A 21,800-nucleotide genomic window follows, 5' to 3' on the forward strand; every position below is an offset into this window, starting at 1 on the left:
TGTCCCTCAAGGCTGTGCTGTCCCTCAGGCTGTGCTGTCCCTGAGGCTGTGCTGTCCCTGGGGCTGTGCTGTCCCTGAGGCTGTGCTGTCCCTGGGGCTGTGCTGTCCCTGGGGCTGTGCTGTCCCTCAGGCTGTGCTGTCCCTCAGGCTGTGCTGTCCCTCGGTCTGTGTTGTCCCTCAGGCTGTGCTGTCCCTCAGGCTGTGCTGTCCCTCAGGCTGTGCTGTCCCTCAGGCTGTGCTGTCCCTCGGTCTGTGTTGTCCCTCAGGCTGTGCTGTCCCTCAGGCTGTGCTGTCCCTCAGTCTGTGCTGTCCCTGCAGTGCACCGTGACCTGTGGCCGAGGGCTGCGCTACCGTGTGGTGCTGTGCATTGACCACCGCGGGCAGCACGTCGGGGGCTGCAATCCCCAGCTCAAGCTGCACATAAAAGAGGAGTGCATCGTGCCAGTACCGTGCTACAAGCCAAAAGGTAACTGGAATTTTGTCTGGGTCTGTTATTGTTTTGCATTTTTGTTCAGAGTATTAAAAGCCCCTGGTAACCTTTTTTCAGAAATGCCAGAAGCTGGAATTTACGGGGACTTTTTTCAGTTTTGGCAGAAACAAGCACTTTAATTATTGGTGCTAGGAAAAGTGCCCTGCTGATAATTTTGCTGATAATGTGGCCAGACTGTCATGAGGTGAACGTGCCAACTAAATCTATATAGTCTGGTCAAACTGGGAAAATCAGAATTAATGAGCTTAACCCAGGGAGGAAGAGTTGTTCAATAATACCTGAAATGGGAATGAAACTCCATATGTATCACCTGGGATATTCTTGTTTGCTTTCATTAAATGTGTCAATATTCTCAGTGTGACTCAGCAGCCTGTTAAGTTATACTCAAACTACTTTCCTTTTTTCCTTCTCCATTTCTGCATATTTAAAACAAAGAATGGAGCTCAATAAGCATGATGGCATTTTCTAGTAAATTTTGTTTTATTATCTTGTATATCTACAAGAGCATTAGGTCAATAAGCAATGTGAACTGTGAAGTTCTGAGGCAACTAATGCTAACATCTACATATTGCTTTGATTTTGGAGAAATTAATGAAAGTTTTGGGTTTTTTCCCTCTACCAGAAAAAAGTCCTGTGGAAGCAAAATTGCCATGGTTTAAACAGGCCCACGAAATGGAAGAGACTGTAACAATCTCAGAAGAGCCAACGTAAGTACACTGCCTTTTACAGTGAAGAAACATTTCTAGTTTGTTTTGCAGATCTCTGGAATGATTGTTGCTATGCAGTTTGCTTTGACAGTTGGCCCTCCATGGGAGATGAGTCCTGTGGTGAGCTGTTCCTAATTTTACATCTCAATAACTTTGCTTCTGGAGCTCCTGTTCTGGATGACACAGAGCTACACTATTACAGTGCCTCTATATCATTCAGGAATTCAAAGAGATCTTGATTTAGCCTAATTAAGCCCTAATTAAGGCATGTGGAGATGCTTCAGAAGAAATAAATTAAATAACTTTAGTTTTATCCTGCTGGCATTTGTTACCTCAAGAATGTAGTGGTGGTATTAAAACTCAAGAGGTACTTTGTAGGGTTGCCAGGATTTCCTTGGGGGGTGACACCAATGCATAAAGTGAGAAAAACCTGCTGATCTCTGTGCTTAGTTGCATCTATGGGGGTAAGTTGTGCTGTTTTACATGTGTATATGTGTGAAATAACATCTGGATTTTGTGAGTGCTCTTAAAAACTGATGAGGTTAAGCCTTGTAAGTCCTGGGGATGAAAGCATGACTTAAATCCAGCTACACTTGCTCCTGACCCTTGTATGTTAGGGTCTCCACACAATTCCTTATATCCCCTGTGTACATTTCATACACACACACACACACAAACACACTTATATGTGCAATATAGTCAATATATAGGCACTAAAGTATTTGAATTTCTAAAAAGTATTAACTTTGTACACAGCACAATAAGTATTTTATTGTGCTTTGCCAAACTCTGCACTCTTTTGTAGTAATGTCAGTTTGAAGTAATTTAGATGAGCTTAATGAAGTTACTTTGGATTTATATTGCTCTCATAGAGGAGTGTACCTTATGCTTATTTTTCTTCTTCCATCAAGCTATTCCTGATTTTTTGGCACACACACAGCAACAGGTGTGACCATGAGTAATAAAATCTTTACACCTGCAATGACTCACAGAAGAAACCCCTTGCCAAACAGGTGTTTATATAGTTATGATGACTGTAGTTTAAACTTTTCACTGCTCTAGCCTCTCAAGTCAAGTGTCAGCCTACTGTGAGTGGTTATTTCTCTCTCCAAATCAGTGGCCCTGAATTCAGGCAGGGTACTAGCAAAGATATAAAAATAAAGTGTGATTGTCAAAGGGGGATGATGCAATCAAATGGGCCTTTTAAGTGTCAGGATAGCAGAATGAAGGTATATGAGGTCACTTCTAGAGAGGATTCAGCATGAAGCTATCAAGAAAATTATCTCTAGCATTACAAAATCCTGCTGTGGCAACTGTGAGCTAATGCAGTTTCTGGGTTTTTAGGATCCTTCAGCATCAGCCTGACAGAACAATCAGGGACGACTGGCAGGGACACAGCATTGCTGGTTCAGAGGATATGTAGAATGTAACAGAGCTGAGCCAGAAACTTTGTCATGGGCTGCCTTGTGCCTTGTGCTGAGGGCTGCTGTGCCTGCCCAGCCTGGGCACTGTGGGCTCTGCTGGGACCCAGCTCTAATGCTGTAGCCAGATTCCCCATTAGATTCATTTTACTGTCTTCTGCTGCCAACTGCTCGCTCTTTAATCTTCTAAGGAAGCTGGCAGGTAAGGAGAAATGAGAAACAACTGATGCTTGACTTCATTCCTTTTTGCAGATTATCTGTTGGTCATGTGGACAATAATGGTTTGCAACCAGAGAATTTCTCCATTAGTGTTTTAAACCTCTTGCCCCAGCTGCTCTGGTCCTTTCCAGCTAGAGCCAGGTTTTTGGGTCAGGGATTAAGGTGTAAAAAGAAACTGTGACAATAAATCGTTCCTTCTCCCAGAATAAATTATAACAATATTTCCCTCTGTTTCAGATCTGTTTAACTTTGTTTTCTGTAATTTAGACATGGCACAGTGATAACTCACAGCCCACCCCTGCCTAGCAGGAGACTTGTGATTTCCTTGGTAAAATGCCATCACTTTTAATTTTAGTTATTCTGTTGTAATCTGAATTTAAACCACAATATGAAGTCTCAACTTCTAGTCCATCCTTTTATGACAACTTTCTCTCTATGCTTTTGTGTGATATTTTAGTTGATAATGAATAAGAGAATAAATGCAGCTGTGTTTTAGAACCCACAAGTTATGGATATGCCAAAAGTAGCTTGTGGAAGATAAATACTTCTGCCTCTGTGGTCTACCACGGCTGGTGTCCTGAATTTACATAGAGGGGGAATGTTCAAAAGCTTCTTTTTTTTCTTATTAGCAAAATAAAAAATGACTGTCCTTAAAGAGAGGCCAAGAAAAATGTAGGTCTGACCTTTTTAGTTTTCAGTTGTGGAATGTGATGACAGTTGATACCAATCATTATTTTAAATGTTCTTCCCTCGAGCCTTCTTAGTTACAGTGGGATTCTCAGAGAAGCTCCAGCAAGTTTTTGCATCCTTTTTATTACTTGTAAGTTAAAGAAATAGACACCTCAGCTGCCTTCCTCTGTCATTGCTTAGGGAAAAACTGAAATGCTTTCAAAAACTGATATATTTTTTCAGCAAATATGAGCTAAAAAGTGATGTGAAATGCAGTGTTTCTCATAAACGTTCTCACTTATTGTCTTGGAGTCATTTTCACAGACATGTCCCCACGGTGCCTTTGGTGATAGAAAAATTACCCATTTTTCACAGCTCCTTCTCTGAAGATGGACTGGTGATTTGTCCACCACATTACCCTTGAGGCTGATAAAACCAGCAGTGTGAGTGTTCAGAGCAGGCAAGGGTGGTGCTGCAGGGAGGGGTAGGGGGTATCGTGGAAGTTGTGCTCAGTAACAGCCAACATCTTAGATGCTTCTTTAAACTTTCATCCAGGACCCTTGGTGCAGTAGGACTGGACTAGAAATATTGCTAGAGAAGCCATTTATTTTTTGTTATTTAGGCATTTCCTGTCTTAAGTGAAAGCAAGAACTATGGCCATGAGGAAAAATAAAAAAATTAAGAAGCACCATGTTTTCCAGGTCTTTAGTAAGCTGCAGAGGGCTGCACTGAGTTTTCAGTTCAGATTTGATTTGGTTGAGTTGAACTGCTCTGTCCCAGTTTTATCATCATTAGTTTAGGTCACTGCTTCATTTCCCAGGTCATCCTTCACTTGCTTTTACAACATGTGCCAGGTGAATGCACATTTCCATTGGTGCTAGACTGATGACACTGCAGCATGGACATGTCCCTTCCTGCAGCTGTAGTATCTTTACTATTTATACCTGCTCAGATGAGTACAGGAGCAATTTAGTTCAATGTAACATTGGGAAGAATGACTGGGTAAAAAATCTGATTATAAAAAGTTGTACCTGCTCAAATTGGCATTTTTCCTTTATTTATTTATTTTTATTTTTTTATAAGAATAAGAGTCTGGTCTACGAACTTAAATATCTCAGAAAATTTTCAGTTACCATTATCCTGTCCATTATAAATTGCTGATGATCTACAAAGCATTGTAGTACAATTTGATGCTCCTTAATCCTGACCTGAGATGACTCTGAGTGTGTGCCCACTGAAGGCAGACTGAGTTTACTTCAGGGAAGTATTGTGTCCAAAGCACTGCCATGTCTGTCAGTGAATGCCAAAATACCTTACATCTGAGGCGGATGGACTTTGCTTTAATGACCTGTCACAGGCTTTGGTTTTGCATTTTCAAGATAAAGTAAAATTTTAAAAAAGCCCCATCTGCCTGGACTCAAAATTTAGATAAAGTCAGCTTTCTCAATGTTCAGTCAGTTCCTCACTCTGCTTTCATATTAGCAGTCTCCATTGGCATCTGTTGAAGGTACTTAGTGTGACTCGATCATCCTTGGAGAAGTTTTATAGTTTAGGATTTCAATAGGTAAATAGTCACATTACTAGTTTAGCAAATGCCAAAGTACAATAAAAAGTATGTTGTGTGTTCATTTTTTATCTTGCACTTCACTGAAAAAATACCAGACGCTAACATTCAACATGAAAACCTCAATTCTAATATAGGCTTGCTGGAAGTCAAGGAAAAATAATGCTTAGAATTTTCTGAGTTTCTTTATAAATCAGTTGCTTGATGAGTGAAATGATTGCTATGGTTCAAAATTTCCTTTAATTTATACAGGATTTCAAAAGAATGTTTTTGAAATGCATTGTTTTTGGAATGTTTAAATGCACTCGACTAACAATACACAGAACTAACAGTAATCTCTGGTATGCTGCTGTCATGCTTTTACCAAAAGAAGTTATTACTTTCAGACTATAAACTTAGGTATGGTTAGAAGACCAACCAACTATTTTCAACTATAAATGTCCATCAATTTTATTTTCCCAATTAGGTACATAAGTATAAATGGACCTATTTTTTTTTTTTTTACACAGAAGGAGAAGAAAGTAATCATTCTGTTAAACCTATGCACACTGGCCTTGATCCAATAAAGCACTTAAGCACAAGTTTCCCTCTGAATACATTGTCATCCTGTTGACTTCAAAGCACAGCTAATATGCTTAAGTCAGGCTCATGCTTAAGCATTTCATTGGATGAGGGTGATTTTGCCACCCTAAGTAGTTTGCATGGCTGACTTTGAAAAGACTCTGAGATCTGATGTTTCAGTATTAAGCTGATTCTATCTGTTGGGTTAAGAGAAAGCCTTCCTTTGCAGCTTTTCCCACAGAATAGTCATTAGAATTTATATCAGAATCATCTGGACATTGACCCCCATCTGCTGTGCCATCAGAGTCAGTGGGCTGTTAGGTTGTTCGTAACCTGGCATTTGCTCAGATTTGATCTCTGTAAGACACAGCCCTCCACTGTTCTGATAGTATCCTTCCAATAAAAATCAATCTGGCCATCTCGGAAGGTGCTCAGACTTGTGAAGGGATGAGCACTGGGAGTTCTGGGTATCAGGAGGAACTGGGATAGTGTGTCTTTTCCTGAAGTCTGGTGAGGACCAACGAGCTCTACCAAAACGTCTGAGACAGTTCAAGGAAATTTTGAGGAGCTTAGATGTATTTATCTTTGTAGCAGAGCCCTAATGCTATCTCATTAACATCTCCTTAAAGAATAACCAGTTAATCTTTTAACCTCTGTTGGAAATGGGAATAGTCTTTTCCAAGGAAAAAGTCTCTTTTGTGGTCTGTCCCAGTCACAGCCTGGGTGACTATCCCAAGGACTGACTTAGAGTATCCTTACAGGTTATCCAACCATCTGTTCTCCTTTCTTCTATTTGATTCTTCCTCTGTGTATACTGGCAAGAAATTATTGGCCTGGTAAGCTGTGCACAGAATCAAACCACACTGTTGACATTTTTCTGTGCTTACTGTGTATGCAGAGTGTAAATACTGATTTTTGTCTTACACAACTGTTCTTGTGTTTGTAAGGGCAGCTTTCCTGCAGTAAGGGAAAGATAATTCTTTATTCAAGATAAGGGCCAAATCTTTGAATCCTAATTTGGATCTTTCTTTCCAGATACATTTTTAACATTGGTCAAATTACCTTCCTATATCTCCCGCTGGTGTTTTGATCATCAGCAACATTTGGACACATAATAAAGAGCAACTGCAGCCGTTTCATGGGAGAAAAAATTCTAGGAAATTCTGTATTTGATTTCTTATAAAGTACACCCCAGAGCCACCCAGGATGACTTTATTAATGAAATTCAACCCCTTGGCTCTAGTGCCACTTTGAAAATCACTATCGGATATTAATGTAACCCTGAAAGTCAGAGAATATTATAACAAATTCATGACCTGTAAAACAAAATTTTGCTATAAATCATCAAGGCTATAAATGCTTTCTAATAAAAATGATGGACTGTAGACTGGTTAGACCTCTTTGTTGAAGATGAGAGACTCCTTGCAAGATTGAATCTGAAGAGCAGCCTGCAGATGTGTGCACTGGATATGGCTCCTTTTGAAAAGTGCTTCTCTTCTCTCTGGTTGCTGATTATTAGTATGACATAAGATGAGGACCTCTTAGATTTAAGCAGACTGCAAATATACTTTTGGCATATGCCCAAGTGTGTGTACCTGGGGAGCTATTTTATATAGTATAGGTACATCTTCCTGGAGTTTCTCATTTCTTCCCCTCTGAAGGAGACTGAGAAAAGATTTAGGTGTTTTCCTTTTACCTCAGAAAAGGATACAGCTTTCCCTGTTCCTCATGATTCTTTCTCCTCTTTTTCTACATCTTGTGTGAACTTTGGTAAATGGTCTGGGCTGTGAGAGTCATGTGAGAGAATTAAGATACTTGATTATGCATTCAGTTTAAGCATCAGTATTATGTATTGTCTGCTCTGTGTATAAACACCCATTTATGTGTGTTGGCTGTGTTTTAGCTGTGCACACATAGACACAATGACACAGAATAAATGACAGTGCCGTGATGATCTGCAGGTTTATTCCTGAGCCCTGGTCTCCATGCAGTGCCACATGTGGCAGTGGCATCCAGGTGCGAGATGTGAAGTGCCGGATTCTTCTCGCGTTTACTCAGACTGAGGTTGAGCTGCCTGAGGAGGAATGTGAAGATGTGAAGCCACCAACAGAACGAGTCTGTCACCAGGTGTCCTGTGACAGTGATCCTGTCCCCTACATGCCAGAATTTCCTCGTGCCGAAGATGGCAATGTGATTTATGACTGGGAATATATTGGGTTCACTCCATGTTCAGCCACATGTCTTGGAGGTACCTTTTATTTTTTTCTTAGTTTGTCCTGAGCTGTAAGAATTTGGCATTGTTTGGTATTGTTGCTTCCTGTTAGTGTTACTCTAAAGTAAATACGTTGATCTGTAGGAAAACCTGCAGCTACAAGCTTTAACATGTTTTTTGTTATCAATAGAGTTTTACAAATGACATTCTTTCCTTCAGCAAACACTTGTAGGCTTAAGTAAGGTGCAGCAAGTTGATGCAGTGACTTGCTTTATTCTTGCTGTGCAGGAGTGTCAGCTGCCAGGCTGTCTGTGCTACCAGTATATTTGATGCATCAGTGGTAGAAATGTTTAGATGATCTACCTTTTACTAGGAACCAAAAGTGTATGGCTTCAGAGTTTATTCCTTTTCCAAAATGCTGTCATTTTCTGCAGAACAGTAGGAATACAGAGCTGTAATTAGGGAGACTTGCTTCCAGCCTGGCCGGCGTGAAGATCAAAGGGAAGCTGGTTTGGGTCTCGGTGCACCGTGTCACTGCATGGGAGCTCTGTGCCATACATCTGTCTGCAAGTAGTTAGGCACATTCCTTCTTGGATGTAATTGAATCTCCCTGTCGTAGTAAGTACATGTTACCAGACAAGGCTGCTGGTGTTGCTACTACTTACTGTACTTTGGGACTGAACACAAGTGAGTTATGAAGTGTTAAGTGGAGGTAGTGGAATTATGAACACACCTATATATGACAGGACTGCTGACATCAGTGGGAAGTGAAGACAGTTGTACCCATAGAAGAAATAAAAAATGTAGGAAAAGGGGAAACAGAAACAATTGGAAGTGGGGAGCGAGATAGAGCTCACAGACAGCAGCCTCCTTTGTGCTGTTCACCAGCTCAAAGCTGGAAGACAGAAGCTGGGAGGGATGCCCCAGAATGGGATCAGCAGGATGGTAAGTGACTGATGGTGCCTCCTTTATTATTTAACACTGCTGGTTACTGATGGGATTGATCCACAGGAATAACAGTACCTGTGATCACAAAAGCTAGAACATCCCATTCCCTGCACTACCTGCAGTGGGCATCATAACTGGCTGGAGAGGAGAGACTGTAGCCCAAGTATGTTTGCATAAACATGAGATGGTAGTAACAGCTATTGTGACTGTCTCTGTTTCATATTTTAATGAGAGAAATGCTTTTAGAAGTAAGGTAATTTTACTGTAAAGCAGAAGCAAACCATTCATTAATTCTAAATTTGTGTTCTGGTATCTCAACTGATTTTTCTAATATACAACCATTTTCTTGCCAACTTAAATCCACTTTATTGCTTTTTAGCCAGTGTCTTTGCCAGAGGTGTTATAAAACTCCAAGGTTTTTGAATTTTGAAGTTATCATCTGATATGTAGTCTGAAATAATCTCTAGTGTTTGCCTGCTATTGCACATATGTGTGTTTTCATTCTGCATCTTCAAGGGCGACTTTGTCCTTGCAGAATCATCCCCATGAAAACTTGCACTTGGTGTGCAGGCTGATGGTAATTTCAGGAGCCTGCACTGAACACAGCAGTTTCATTGGAAGGAACTTCAAATTGACTGATGAGCAGAATCTTGTGTTCAGCTTAATTTTGTTCCTGAGGGAGCTGAGTAGGAATTCTGTTGTTGACTTCTGACCCTTTCATTAATTTGTGAGGTTCCCTGACCCAGAATTGTCCAATAGGTGTTCATAGTAATCTAACAAATTGTTTGCTATGCAGTAGAAATGACTCACTTGAAGAAATTTGAAAGACAATATCTAATTGTGTTTTTAAGACTTCTGTGGCAACACTGGTATTGTGTCTAGACATTTTCCTTACATGATGCTCCTGGGAAATGTGGGAAGTTGTCAGGGTATTTTATCAATGAGCAGCTTCAGAAGCCCCCATGTTGCTGTGCTAGTTAGGTGATTTTTTCCTTTCTATCAGCTCTGGTCTTCTGGCTGCCTTGGCAAAGGCTTTCAAACAGACCAAAAATTACCTGCCGATAAATAGTTTTAAGGGAACCAGACATCTCTTCTGTTTCCAACTCACTGCAATGTACTAGCTAATGATCTCACTGTCTACTATTTTTCCATTGTGTAGTTCAAAGGAGCTGATCCCTTTCTGCTAAGTTTTATGTTCAAATCTCATTTCAATTAGATGAACTCTTTCGTTACAAGAAATAAATGTTGTCTGAGTTTGGAATAACCCAGTGTAATGTAAAGTATATTAGGTACTTTTTCTCTAGTATGTATGCATCTAGCAGTTGCTATTAAAACAAATTCCTGTGGATTTCTGTATCCTCGGAACTCCCTACCCCCATTTCTTAGTGCTTAACTCTTTCTGAATGAGGGGAAATTCTGCAGGGTCTAAGTAGGCTGGAAGCTTTTATAGCCACTATTTGAGCAAAGTCCGAATCTCTCTTTCAGAGCTTGTCACTTGCACCTTTTTTTAATCCTCACACAGACTAGACTTGTAATTCGGTCTCCTCTGGTCCCTCTGCAAAGCAGATGAAAAAAATACAGATGGAAACATTGGGATTTTGGGGTATTAGACTTACAGATAGTGATTTGCAAGGTGTTATCAGACATCATCTTTCCAGTTCTAGAGCAACAGTCCCCCCAGTCTCGGGTCACTTGTGCTCTTTCTGCACCAAACCTCTTTGGCTTCTCACTCAGCATCTGAAGAGCCAAACAAGTTGAGGTTTTGAGAGCAGCTGAGTTGTTTTATGCCTCTTAGCATAATTAATGCTTCCTTCATCAGTCTTTCCATGAGTGTAAAGAAAAGTTGTCGAGGCCTGTTAGTCATAGGCAGACATCACCTTTAATACCCGTAGGAAGCTCTGTAACCAGTCTGAAATCTAAAGATCTGGGGTTTTATTCAGCACCTGAAGAAATCCCAAACTGAAAATAAACCAGCTGTGTGCTTGGGGATCTCAAAATTTGCCTTCATTTTCCCTGGAGGTCTTTTTGGGTTTCTTCGTTTTTGTTTTTGTTTTCTTTTGAATCTGAAGAACTTTGGCCAGGATGTGAGAGTCCCAGATGTAAATTTAATTTACATAATATCATCAGTAGGGAATTAATAATCATTATGAGAATAAAGAATATGCCTGAAGAAAAATGTTTTTGTTGTAATGTATAGCTTTCCTTTAGTGTTGTCAATCTTTTAGCTACTCGACATTATTTTAAAGGGATGTTTTTAATTTTAAAAATCACTGAACATTTTCTTGTTTAAATATATATTGAGTTGCAAAAGGCAGATTTTGGGGTTTTATTATTATTATAATTATAACTCTGTATGCTTCAAAAATTATTATTTGGGCCACCTAAAGTCATTACATCAGCCTAGAAATAATGAGATGAAGCAATAAATAACATATGCACTTCCTGTTATTTCCTCTATAGCCTCTGTGGCTTTGGTAACTTCAGAGTGCAGTCAAGTTGTGTTTTCAGGCTTTTGTCTGGACTATAAGGGCTAGAAGTTTACCATTTTATTTATGAGAAACCTGAGATTCCTAGAATATTAATGGATTCTAGCCAAATTTAAGGGCTCTAAGAAAAATCAGAGACTCACATATAAAGCTGTGAGTATTTGGTCTCAGCTTGTGTTGGAGTCACCTTGATAACTGGTCACTTGTATAATTTGTTTCACTAGCTCTTACAGAAGTAAAAAATAGATGCACAGAGAGGCTCAAGGATTTATAGAATTTGCCATTTCTTCTGAGGTATTTTCAGCTTATAGTTCATATTTTTAAGAAGCCACCAAACTGAGACTATCTGATGTAAATAAATGTCCTTCCTCTTCCAGGTATAGAGAATAGAGCCACCTTCTTAAGATTTGCACAGCAGCTTTCCACCCCCATTTTCTTTGTACTTTAAAAATGCAGGAACAGAAATTTTGGGCTTAATTCAAGCATTTTGATCTTTTAACACAGCTTCAAGCACTGTATATTTCATTGCACAGGAAAGATTGTAAAAGAATGTAAATGTATGTGGTTTGAATGCTGGGTTAAAATAGAAAATATTCTGTTTCACTGAATAGTAGGGTAATTACTACAATAGTGCATCAGATTACTGTAAAAATACTTAATGCTCCCTGCTGCATACATAATGTTTTAGTTAAATTATCTACTATGTTTATGTTATAAGCCAAGAAAGTCATGGATATAAAACTTTGCTTGTTTGAATAATAGATTTTTCCAGTTTCCAATCGACATAGAATAAGTTTATCAGCGATTGAAGTTCCCAGCTAATGAAAAATTATAGGTTGGGGTGAGAAATCTGATTAATTGTGAAGACATTTTGACAGTTAAGTTCAATCAAATATAACATCAATTAAATGCAGTTATTTATTGAATCAAGTTCTTGAACTGAGAATGAAGGAAAAGGAAGGGACTTCGTGGTAGGTTTTTAACAATTCTTTAGTGTCCATTTTGTACTTACAGCATCAAAACAGGGTGCAAGTTTTCTTTCATTGAGGCCCCTGTGGGGAAGGATTGCTAATGCAGTTTGTGCTCTGTACTTCAGTCAAATGAAAAACACACCACATATCAACATTTTCTTCTCTTAATGTGATTAAAGCTCCACAGGTCCTGCTGCAAGGCAGGAATGGCTTAATGAACTCCAGGTGGCAATTTGTAGTCAGACCCCATCACCTGGTATGACATGCCTTTTGTTCATTTGGCTGACCAGTTTAGCTTGTATAACACCAAGATAAAAAGTTCCCATGCCATTATTGCCAATTTAGATGGTCTGAGGGGAATTTAATTTCATCCCCCTCCTTTGTGTGAGATACTAAGATGATTCTATGTGTTGCAACCTGTTCCAGAGCAGAAGCATCACTTTGGAGCATGGTTTTCTAACAGCAACACAGGGAGGTCAGTGAAGCTAAAGCTTGGCACCTTAGGGTAAATTATGACCTAAAATACAGATGGTATGGATGCTAGGCATGGACTTGATTACTTGCAATCAAGTAAGGCAAATCTGTTTCTGTCAGAACCCAACTCTAAATGCTCTTTTTCTCCTCTAGACAGTCAAATGTGCATTTCCTGGGTAAGGGGAAAGGGAAGCTGCTCCTATTAAACAAACACTTGAGAATTGATTGGAAAGAAAGCTTTTGATTCCCCTACTACTTCTATAACAAAAAGTAACAAAATTGGTTTGTCATCTTTGGGCATTTTCCTGTCTGTATTATGGTCATGGTATTTGTTGTTAAATGTTTATCCTCAGCCTGGCTAATAAAATAGTTTTACTAAAATTAGTATAAATGGAATTACCAGTACTTTGACACAAGAGAACTGAGCAGGTTGTCAATCATGTTTAAGGTCAGGTCTTTTGTTCTATAAAAATTCATCACTTTGTAGATGTAGTCAAAACATTTATATAACAAGGTCTTTCTGAACTGCAAATGAGTCCCAGAGGGGATCTCGAGGTGTACCGAGAGCCTGAAAGAAATCAGGATCTGTGTTATTCTGAAAATTGCTACTGGTTTACCCCCACTGAGGTGTCTGAAGTAGTTGGCCTGGCTCAAGTGGGACTGTGGCCTTGGGCTGGCTGATACACTGGACTGAATCAAAATTGTTTATAGATGGAGGGAACATCTCTGGTTTATGAAAAAAAATGGCAATGCTTGTGTACAGGAGACAAATATTGGCCTGGAAGTGGAACTTTCTGTGTCGGGTATTCCAGCCAGAATGGCTGGTGGTCAGCAGTGTCTTTACAAAATCACTGAAGATAAGTAAAAGATAAGAAGGAAAGGAATTTAAATTCTACGAAACTATAAGTCTTCAAGAGCTATTTTTACCTGGAAACAATAAAGGCATTTTATGATTTCAGCTCTTTTGTTCTCTAGGATTTGGATCACTAGCATTGCTTGTATAGAACATCCCAGACACTCAGAATCCCCCCAGGCACATCACAACCATCTTGCATTTTATGGGCATGTGAGTGAGCTTTGAAATTGAGCAAGGCTTTCATACTAAAAAATATGATATATAAAATTGGATAATTGCATAAGTTTAAAATAGAAGTACTTCACAGAATGTGTATTCACTAAGCTGTCTTGTTCTAAAGGAAACTTATATTACGTTTCATTTTGCTCATAGAAATTTGAGCATTAGTAATCTTCCATGCTTTAGTAATAAGATCCAGGTAGCAAGTGCTGCAGATCAGAAGGTGCCAAGAATGGTAACGAGTGAGGAAAGCTCTAGGCTGGGTCAGATTTGCTGCCTTCAGCAAAACCATTGCATCTCTTGGCCACTGAGAATGGCTGACTAAACATAGAACCTTTCTACTGACTATAGCTTTGCAAGTTTTCTGCATTTTTATAACAATTTTTGCAGATCTTTAGCTCTTTATAAAGGCAAGGTAAGTGAGAATTAATCACTTTTCCCTCAGTTTTGGCAGTGAAGGTAGTAGTTCGTTTAGAATCATTGCAGAACCAGTAGATGCAACCTCTGGTAGTAGCTTGGCAGAAAAACCTGGGTTTTTAATGGTTTTCACAATGGTAGAATGTCAAATCAAAACTTTTAAATATCACAGAAGTAAAGTTAAGATACAATTCACAAATATCTTCCGAGTATTAAATATGCAAACTGTCTCTGCATTCCTTTTTGCTTGAGATGTTACTTTTAAGCCTGCTATCTAATTCAGTGCTTTTTTACTGAGTATTGTTCAAGAGCAAGCTTTACAGAAACCCATTCCACCTTCACTATTTCGTGGGTGTTTTCCTTTTGAATGCAGGCACACAGGAAGCCATTGCCATGTGTCTGCACGTGGACACCAAGCAAGATGTCAATGAAACCCTGTGTGACAATTCCAAGAGGCCACCCCCCATGACTCGGACCTGCAACACCAAGCTCTGCCCCCCGAGGTACCCTGCAATAATGGAATCATGTGGTGGCAAAGGAAGGGTTAATGGGGCTTAAATAAACATTGGCTTTCTCAGAAAGGGCTCAGGTTGCAGGACTGTGGTCATGCTTTCGGGATGGAATTTCACCGTTTCTGTTTTCAACAAGGTTTTGCGATTAGGGTGTGTTTTTGGTCTTGCTCACTCCTTTTCCACTCTTCGTATGTCACTGCTGAAATAGGGGACATTTTCTGAAATAAATCTCTTCCATGTTGAATATCTGCCAGAGTTGAAAAAAAAGCCTTAACTCTCCTTGTGGTAAAAGGAAAATTTCGAGAATATTAAAAAAAAAAAAATAAGCTGAGGATATTTACTTTTTATTTTTACTTTTTATCTTTAATGAAAAAGAAATTATGATTTAGAGGTCCCTTAATTTAATGCTTTTTAGTAGCCCCATGTACTTCTTATGTTTATTTGGAGATCCTGGGGAAAGAGCAAGCCCAGGCTAAATCCAAGAAAACTTCTAGGTCCTTAAGGCCCTTGAAAGGGCCTTATGTAAAATTTTGATGTGTGCTGACTTGTTTACCCATTTCTGATCTCTGACATCCCAGATCCTTTGGAAATGGTTTCTATGTGTTTGCAGAAACCTGCTCTTGGTAAATGTAGGGAAGAAGTTAACAGGAACAGGATGTTTTAAAGAAAACATATACACATTTAAAGGAAGTTTTGTAAATATAAGAAAGGTCTATTTACATATTTACATATATCAATGTAAACATCAGCAAGTTGCCAACATGTGTTTTTAAGAGGAGCACTCTAAAGGTAAATACTGGAGTTAAATTTTCTGAAAATGACCATTTATTACTTTATTGTTAATAAATTCTTCATTTGCTTGTTACCTGCAAGTTTATAAATCCAATTTCTACTTCTGTGCTCCAGCCAAACCAAAGGGGTGTTTTAGCCATTGATCAATAACTGTGCAGCTGTGCTTTTTGCTGGGCTCTGTTTGGGTATGACAGTTCCTTCCCCAGTCTGAGGTGGGTTGCTCAAGGTGAGTTTTTGGCTGTTTTTGGGACAGGTGGCAGAGTGGCCCCTGGAGCCGCTGCTCGGCGACCTGCGGGGTGGGGATCCAGACCAGGGACGTGTCCTGCCAGCAGCCTGGGGACTCTGCTCCTGCTGCCCACGAGTGCAAAGGCCCAAAACCTCATTCTTTACAAGCCTGTAACCAGATTGATTGTCCCCCTGCTTGGCATGCTGAGGAATGGCAACAGGTATGGCTGGGTCCCAGGAAGAGTTTAAATGGGTTCCTCTGGCCAGGGACTTGAAACTCTCCAGCATGGAAGACGGCTCCTGACCTTCTCTGTGTGTTCCAGATTCTGTCATTAGAACCTCTGTCTCATTAGATAGCTTCTGTCATTCTGTCAAACTAACCCAAAAGTACTGCTTCAGAATCCTGTGCTGATGGGTAGTCACAGGATGAGGTGGAAGTCCTTGTTAAGATTTCAGAAGTCTGGATACCTTTTTTCCATACATCCTTTCTCTCCCAATGCTCTCTAAACACAATAACCTTATTTTCTTTTTTTTCCAATATATTAACTGGTAAGGGACATAGATTTATGTATAAGATACATGTTTTTCTCTAAGATTGCTATTTCTTCCATGCATTCAGGTGGTATGTTTGACATTTGAACTCCAACTCTCTTCATCTCTAATATATTAAATATTTTAACAATTGAATTTTCCATGCTGCTTGATTTTTCATTGAAAGTAGATGTCATTTTTCAGGAGCACAGATGTCCACACAGGTGTAAATGCTGTATTTAATTCTTCTCCTCCTTAGTGTTCACATACCTGTGGAGGAGGGATTCAGACCCGCAGAGTATCCTGTAAGCAGCTGCTGACAGATGGAAGTTTCCTGAAACACCCTGATGACACCTGCCAGGAACCCAGATTGCCAACTAGTAAAGCATGTGCAAAAGTTGATTGTCCTCCTCAGCTGGTCTTTGGAGAATGGTCCAAGGTGAGCAAATGTCAGTAATGGTGAGCCAATACCCTCCATTGCAAGAAAAGCTCTAAAGATTTCTGCCTGGGTAAATGAGCTGTCTGAAGCTGCCAGGGCAGCTGAAGATGTCACAAGGCTTGTACTGAACTAAACTGTGCATCCCTGCCTGCAGCCAGCCTGGGCAGTTCTTCACATGAAGGACATGGCATGCTTTCTACCAGACATGTTTAGCTGTCAATAATTTCATGATACAGCTTCCAAAAAAGCAAATCTTTGCATTATTCTGGAATACATCTTCCTCCTGTCCTGTTTAATGCAAGCTTTATACCACTTACCATTCAAAATGATTTAGAAAATTGAATTTAGAAGCTGCATGTACAGTTTCATGCAATACAACCTAAGAGAGAGGGTTGAGAGACTTGCCAGAAACTGTTTAGAACCTACTGAATTGTTTCTGCTGGGTACCAGGTCTCATTGCTCTGTTTTGCCCGTGGCTGGGCATAAATACTGTCATGTTATTTTAATTCATGGCTTGCTTGCTGGGAAGACTGTCTGTCTTATATTCTTACTGCCTGGAAAAGTGGAGAGAGTTTAATAACTAATATTAGAGTCTAACAGCTGGACAACACAAGTATTCCTATGAAGAAGAGTGTGTGTACTCTCTCAAAACTAAAAAATAATAATAATAAAAAATTTTAAAAACCTACCACAAAACAAACTAGCTCAAATTTAGCATGTGTGGTGTGGAGCACCAAGTTTAGCTTAACTGCATCCTTCCTTTCACAGTGCTCAGTAAGCTGTGGTGTTGGAATCCAGAGAAGGAAACTTGCCTGCCAAAACCTAACAGCAAAGGGCCAATATGTCACATTAAATGGATCGATGTGTAGTGCTCTGTCTCCTTCACTGCTTGTAAGGTCTTGTCAGATGAATGCCTGCAACAGTAAGTATGGGACTTTATCTGGCTCCTTGCTGATTTGGAATGACCTATTTATAAAGAGAAATCTGTATGCACATTAATTCACTCATCTCCCTATACTATCACAACTTGGCACAAACTGAGTGTCATGATTACTACACCAGTAATAACAGGACTGTTTTTATTTCTGCCACTCAGAGACAAAGGTTATGATTTCAAGAAGTTGTTTCTGAATATATGTTATGGTACATACCTCTCACCCTCACTCTTATCCACAATTTTATCAGATTTTTCCTTTATCATTTACACTATTCCAAACAGGGGGAAAAAAAAAAAGAAAAATTCATAAATTTAACATAAATTACAAAGGACATTAGAAAAGATAAGAATCCAGTTCTGCTGCCTTGTCTTTTTGCTGTACCTTTGTGTTACACTGGACATTTTGCTTAACATGGTGGAATTCAAAACCTGAAACTCCATGCCAGTGATAATTTTAGGTATAATTTCTATCTTTCCTTGAAAAACTAGAATCCTGGCCTCATTAGCTGCACATAAGTGGTGACAGTACAGACATTCTTTTAAAAACCTTATGTTTTATTACTGTCTATATAAGAATCTTTTCAGAAGGATTGTTTATGGGAATTGTACAATTTGGGCACAATTGGGTTATAATACTGATGATAGTTGCACTAACTGTGAGTTTAACAGCAATGGAAAAACCTCTGTGATACAGAGTATGTTCAATTACATACATAATTTAGAATAGGCAGATTTTAATGCAGGTTCCTTATGTCTGAACCTGTGCTCCCCCTTCCTTTATAAAGGAGAGTATTGGTTTGCAAGTTTGGGGAGCAGGGTGCTGAGAAGACAGGGGAAAAAAGAGCTTTTAGGTTTGAGCTGGGGAAAAACAAAAAGCCTTTATCAGTGATCGCAGGTCAGACATAGACATGTTTTGACCCAACTCATAGTGTTGTGAAGAAATAGCTACTTTATACATTTTGAAGCTTTGCTTTAAAAAATATTCACAAAACAAAATAAGAAATAGAATAATTACTGATTCATACATAATATGAAACTTCTTTTCCTGGCCTGCATTTGAGATTAACATGCCAAAATCCTGCAAAACTCCACTTAAATAAAGCCCTGTGGACTTTCAGGAATGTCCTTGGCATAAGGTTTAATAAAATATTTTGAGTTGCATATCTATCTGAATTTAATTAATTGTGGATAGTTGAATGGCAGTGGAGCTGGTTTGTGAATTGCTTAGCTCAGACTGATATTAATATTACCATGTCAGCTTCCAGTACAGTACCTAGAGAGCAGCACACAGGGCTGCAGAGGGGACATCATCGGCCAGAATGGGTGCAGATCAAAGTCCTAAAGAGAATCACTCTCCTCTCCCTCCCTTTCCATGCCCCTTTCGAGCAAGGAAGCCTTTGCAGCTCAGATCTGCCTGGTGGAACTCTCACAGTGCAGCAGGAGGATGGGAAGGTGTGAGGCTGGTCCATACCTGTAGTTCCTGTTTAGTCTTGCAGAAGGTGCCAGGGCTGGGACAGCATCAGGCTATGGATTCCCAGGAGCATGCAGGAGGCATCTCCTCCTCCTGCAGCCCTGGGTTGAGGCTGCCTTGAAGGGGCACTGAGTAGAAGGTGGGAACAGAGCGTGGCTATAGGACAAGGAGTGATGTGGATGGATGAGAAGCAGCGTGGTGTCAGTGCTGTTGAGGAGAGCAGTTTCTAAATCTCTCTCCTCAAGGTGATGCTTCTGAGGCTCAGATTGAATGCCTTTTTTACTGTCTCATGACAATGCTGAGTCATTTTAGACTTAATCTTTTACCCTGAGACTGGTAATCGTAGCTGTTTTCTGACTTAGAAGTGCTTATTAAGTAGAAATATTCCTGACTCTGAACTCTGAGAAATAGGAAATAACACCAGTGTAGCCCTGAGGTCAGGGGTCTGAAACCCAGCTGAAGCTGTTCAGGACCATTACAGGTCACAGATGCAGATGGATTTGTATCAGGTGATAATGAGGTCCAATGGCTCCAGCACATATTCCTTAAGATTTTCCTTTACTGTCCCAAACAGTCCATTACCTCAGCAGCTGCAAGATTGAATGACAGTAAGGATCTAGAGAATGCATATTTATGTGGCCTCATACATTCATATGACCTTATATATTTACATGGCCTGCCATCTACAACTGTGAACTTTGTTTCACTCTCAGCCCTGCTCACCAGTCACTAGTAAAAATAAACACACCCTTTAGTGCTGAGCTGCTAATGAGAGTTAGTGGTCTTTTCTAAAGAAATGAAATGGACGAGACTTGTTAACATATTTATAAGTATGCACTGGGTTTAATTCTAAGTTGGAATAATTAGTGTAAACAGACCACAGCCTAAAGTATTTTAATTTGTGTGTTTAAAGTTACACTTACTGTGTCTGTAAGTTGGATTTTGGAAATGGAAGATTTAATACTGGAACGCTTCCCTGAAAATAAATATTTGAGGCCCAATAACTTATTAAAAACAGGACGCTACTTTAATAATTTTAGTAAACCGAGTGCCTAAAACAATTTAATTGTTGTACCATGTGAAATGGTTGAGGTAACCTTGTATCTGGATAACAAATCCCGATTTAAAAGCTGCGTAATTACGAAACCATGATATCCCCACAGGTCTGAACTCATTACCCAAAACATTGAAAACAACCATTTTGTTTTATAAGCATGAGAACGCACTCCAGGGTGTAGTTCCTATAGTGTACACACCTATTGAACGCTTGAAACATTTAGCTTTTCACCTATTTCTTCACAACGTATTTGGAGCACACGTATACACAGATTTCGGGTATCGTTTGTGTGCCATCAGTGTAGCTGTCCTTTCATTGCAGTGCCTCCCAAGTGCAAAAGCAGCGCTGATTTCAGTCAGCCGAGCGGAGGAGCGCTGCGATCCGCGTGTCCCTTTCCCGGCTCACCAGCTCCTTCTGCGGGCTCTGAGTTTTCTCTCCGTCACATACCGAAACGCTGGCTCACCAAACACAGCTGGGCTCTTTTCTAGCACCGACATCATCGTTCCCCGGCTCTTCCCGGGATCTGGGCCGAATGGAGCTGGCCGGGCCGGGCTCGGGCGCTGCCCTTGCTGCTCAGCGCTGTGTCCCTGCCTCGCTCCCTGCCCGCCCGGCGCTCCCAGCCGCGGGAGCTCCGCGATCAGAGCGGCCACGGCGCTGCCAGCTGGGACTCAGCACAGCCAGCGGCATCCGAAACATCGCAGCCCCCTGCGCCTCCCCAGCTCTGCTGGCAAAGCCTGCCCGTGCTCTTCGTCCAGGCAGCTCCCTGGAAACCTTCCGCCATCCAGGTGCCTGCAGTTCAGTGCAGGAGGAGCTTCTCAATACCCAGTGTCTCTATACCCAGCCTGCACGGAGCTTTATGTTGTTACTGCCTGCTTTTGTGAATTCGTGCGATCGCTGTATTCAGCCTCTCAAAATTATGCCTTATTTCTCTCTTCCCTCCCTTTCCTCCCTACTTTCTTGGCACGCTGTCAACAACTCATCTTTCAACCCTAATGAATTGCCCTCAGCCTGTGATTACAGGGTGGCTTCGCCTATTGCATGTACTGTGTCTTCGCTGACTGTTTCTTTCACCTTCTGCGTTGCTATCAGTTTGGCTTGATTCAGGCAACCAGCACAACCAGACAACATTTTAAATAAGAGTCAAAGGGAGCCTTACATTTTTGATAGATTTTGTTTTATTTAGGTCATTCTGCACTCAACAGTGCTCAAATGTGGGGAAAATGACTAATGTGCTTCACATTTTTTTAATTCAGTTTTTTTTGTTTCCATCATGCCTAGCCTTTCTGAGGCAGCAGTAGGAAATACAGCTGTAATAGGAACATATATATGAAGTAATATATAATATATCCTTTCATATGTGTGTGCACTATCTGTGTCCTTCATATACATGTTGTCTGTATCCTTTTATTGTTATGAGATTTGGGGAAGAAGCAATAGAATTCTTGGCCGAAGCAAGGGAATGTTATGGTTTCATGTTTATCATATTTTTGCATTTTTGTGACACAGATAAAAGCTCCGTGTGTTGCAGACTGACTTGAATGAAGTCAGGAAAAGCTCTTTCAAGCATTCTGTAAAAAGCAGATTTTGTAAGCATGACTGCCAATGACTAGATGCTTTTCAAC

At 40.2% G+C, this 21,800-nt stretch overlaps 1 protein-coding gene across 1 annotated transcript in view; it reads left to right on the plus strand.

Moving 5' to 3' along the window:
- Nucleotides 1-21,800, plus strand: part of ADAMTSL3 (ADAMTS like 3) — a 169,950-nt gene that overhangs the window by 122,908 nt on the left and 25,242 nt on the right. The window contains exons 13-19 of the mRNA XM_062501370.1: nucleotides 319-466; nucleotides 1,113-1,197; nucleotides 7,593-7,879; nucleotides 14,588-14,717; nucleotides 15,772-15,964; nucleotides 16,534-16,713; nucleotides 17,482-17,635. Coding sequence (XP_062357354.1) covers nucleotides 319-466; nucleotides 1,113-1,197; nucleotides 7,593-7,879; nucleotides 14,588-14,717; nucleotides 15,772-15,964; nucleotides 16,534-16,713; nucleotides 17,482-17,635 — 1,177 coding nt within the window. The remainder of the gene's footprint in view (nucleotides 1-318; nucleotides 467-1,112; nucleotides 1,198-7,592; nucleotides 7,880-14,587; nucleotides 14,718-15,771; nucleotides 15,965-16,533; nucleotides 16,714-17,481; nucleotides 17,636-21,800) is intronic.

This window comes from Cinclus cinclus, chromosome 13, assembly GCF_963662255.1.
Source record: "Cinclus cinclus chromosome 13, bCinCin1.1, whole genome shotgun sequence".
NCBI lineage: Eukaryota > Metazoa > Chordata > Aves > Passeriformes > Cinclidae > Cinclus > Cinclus cinclus.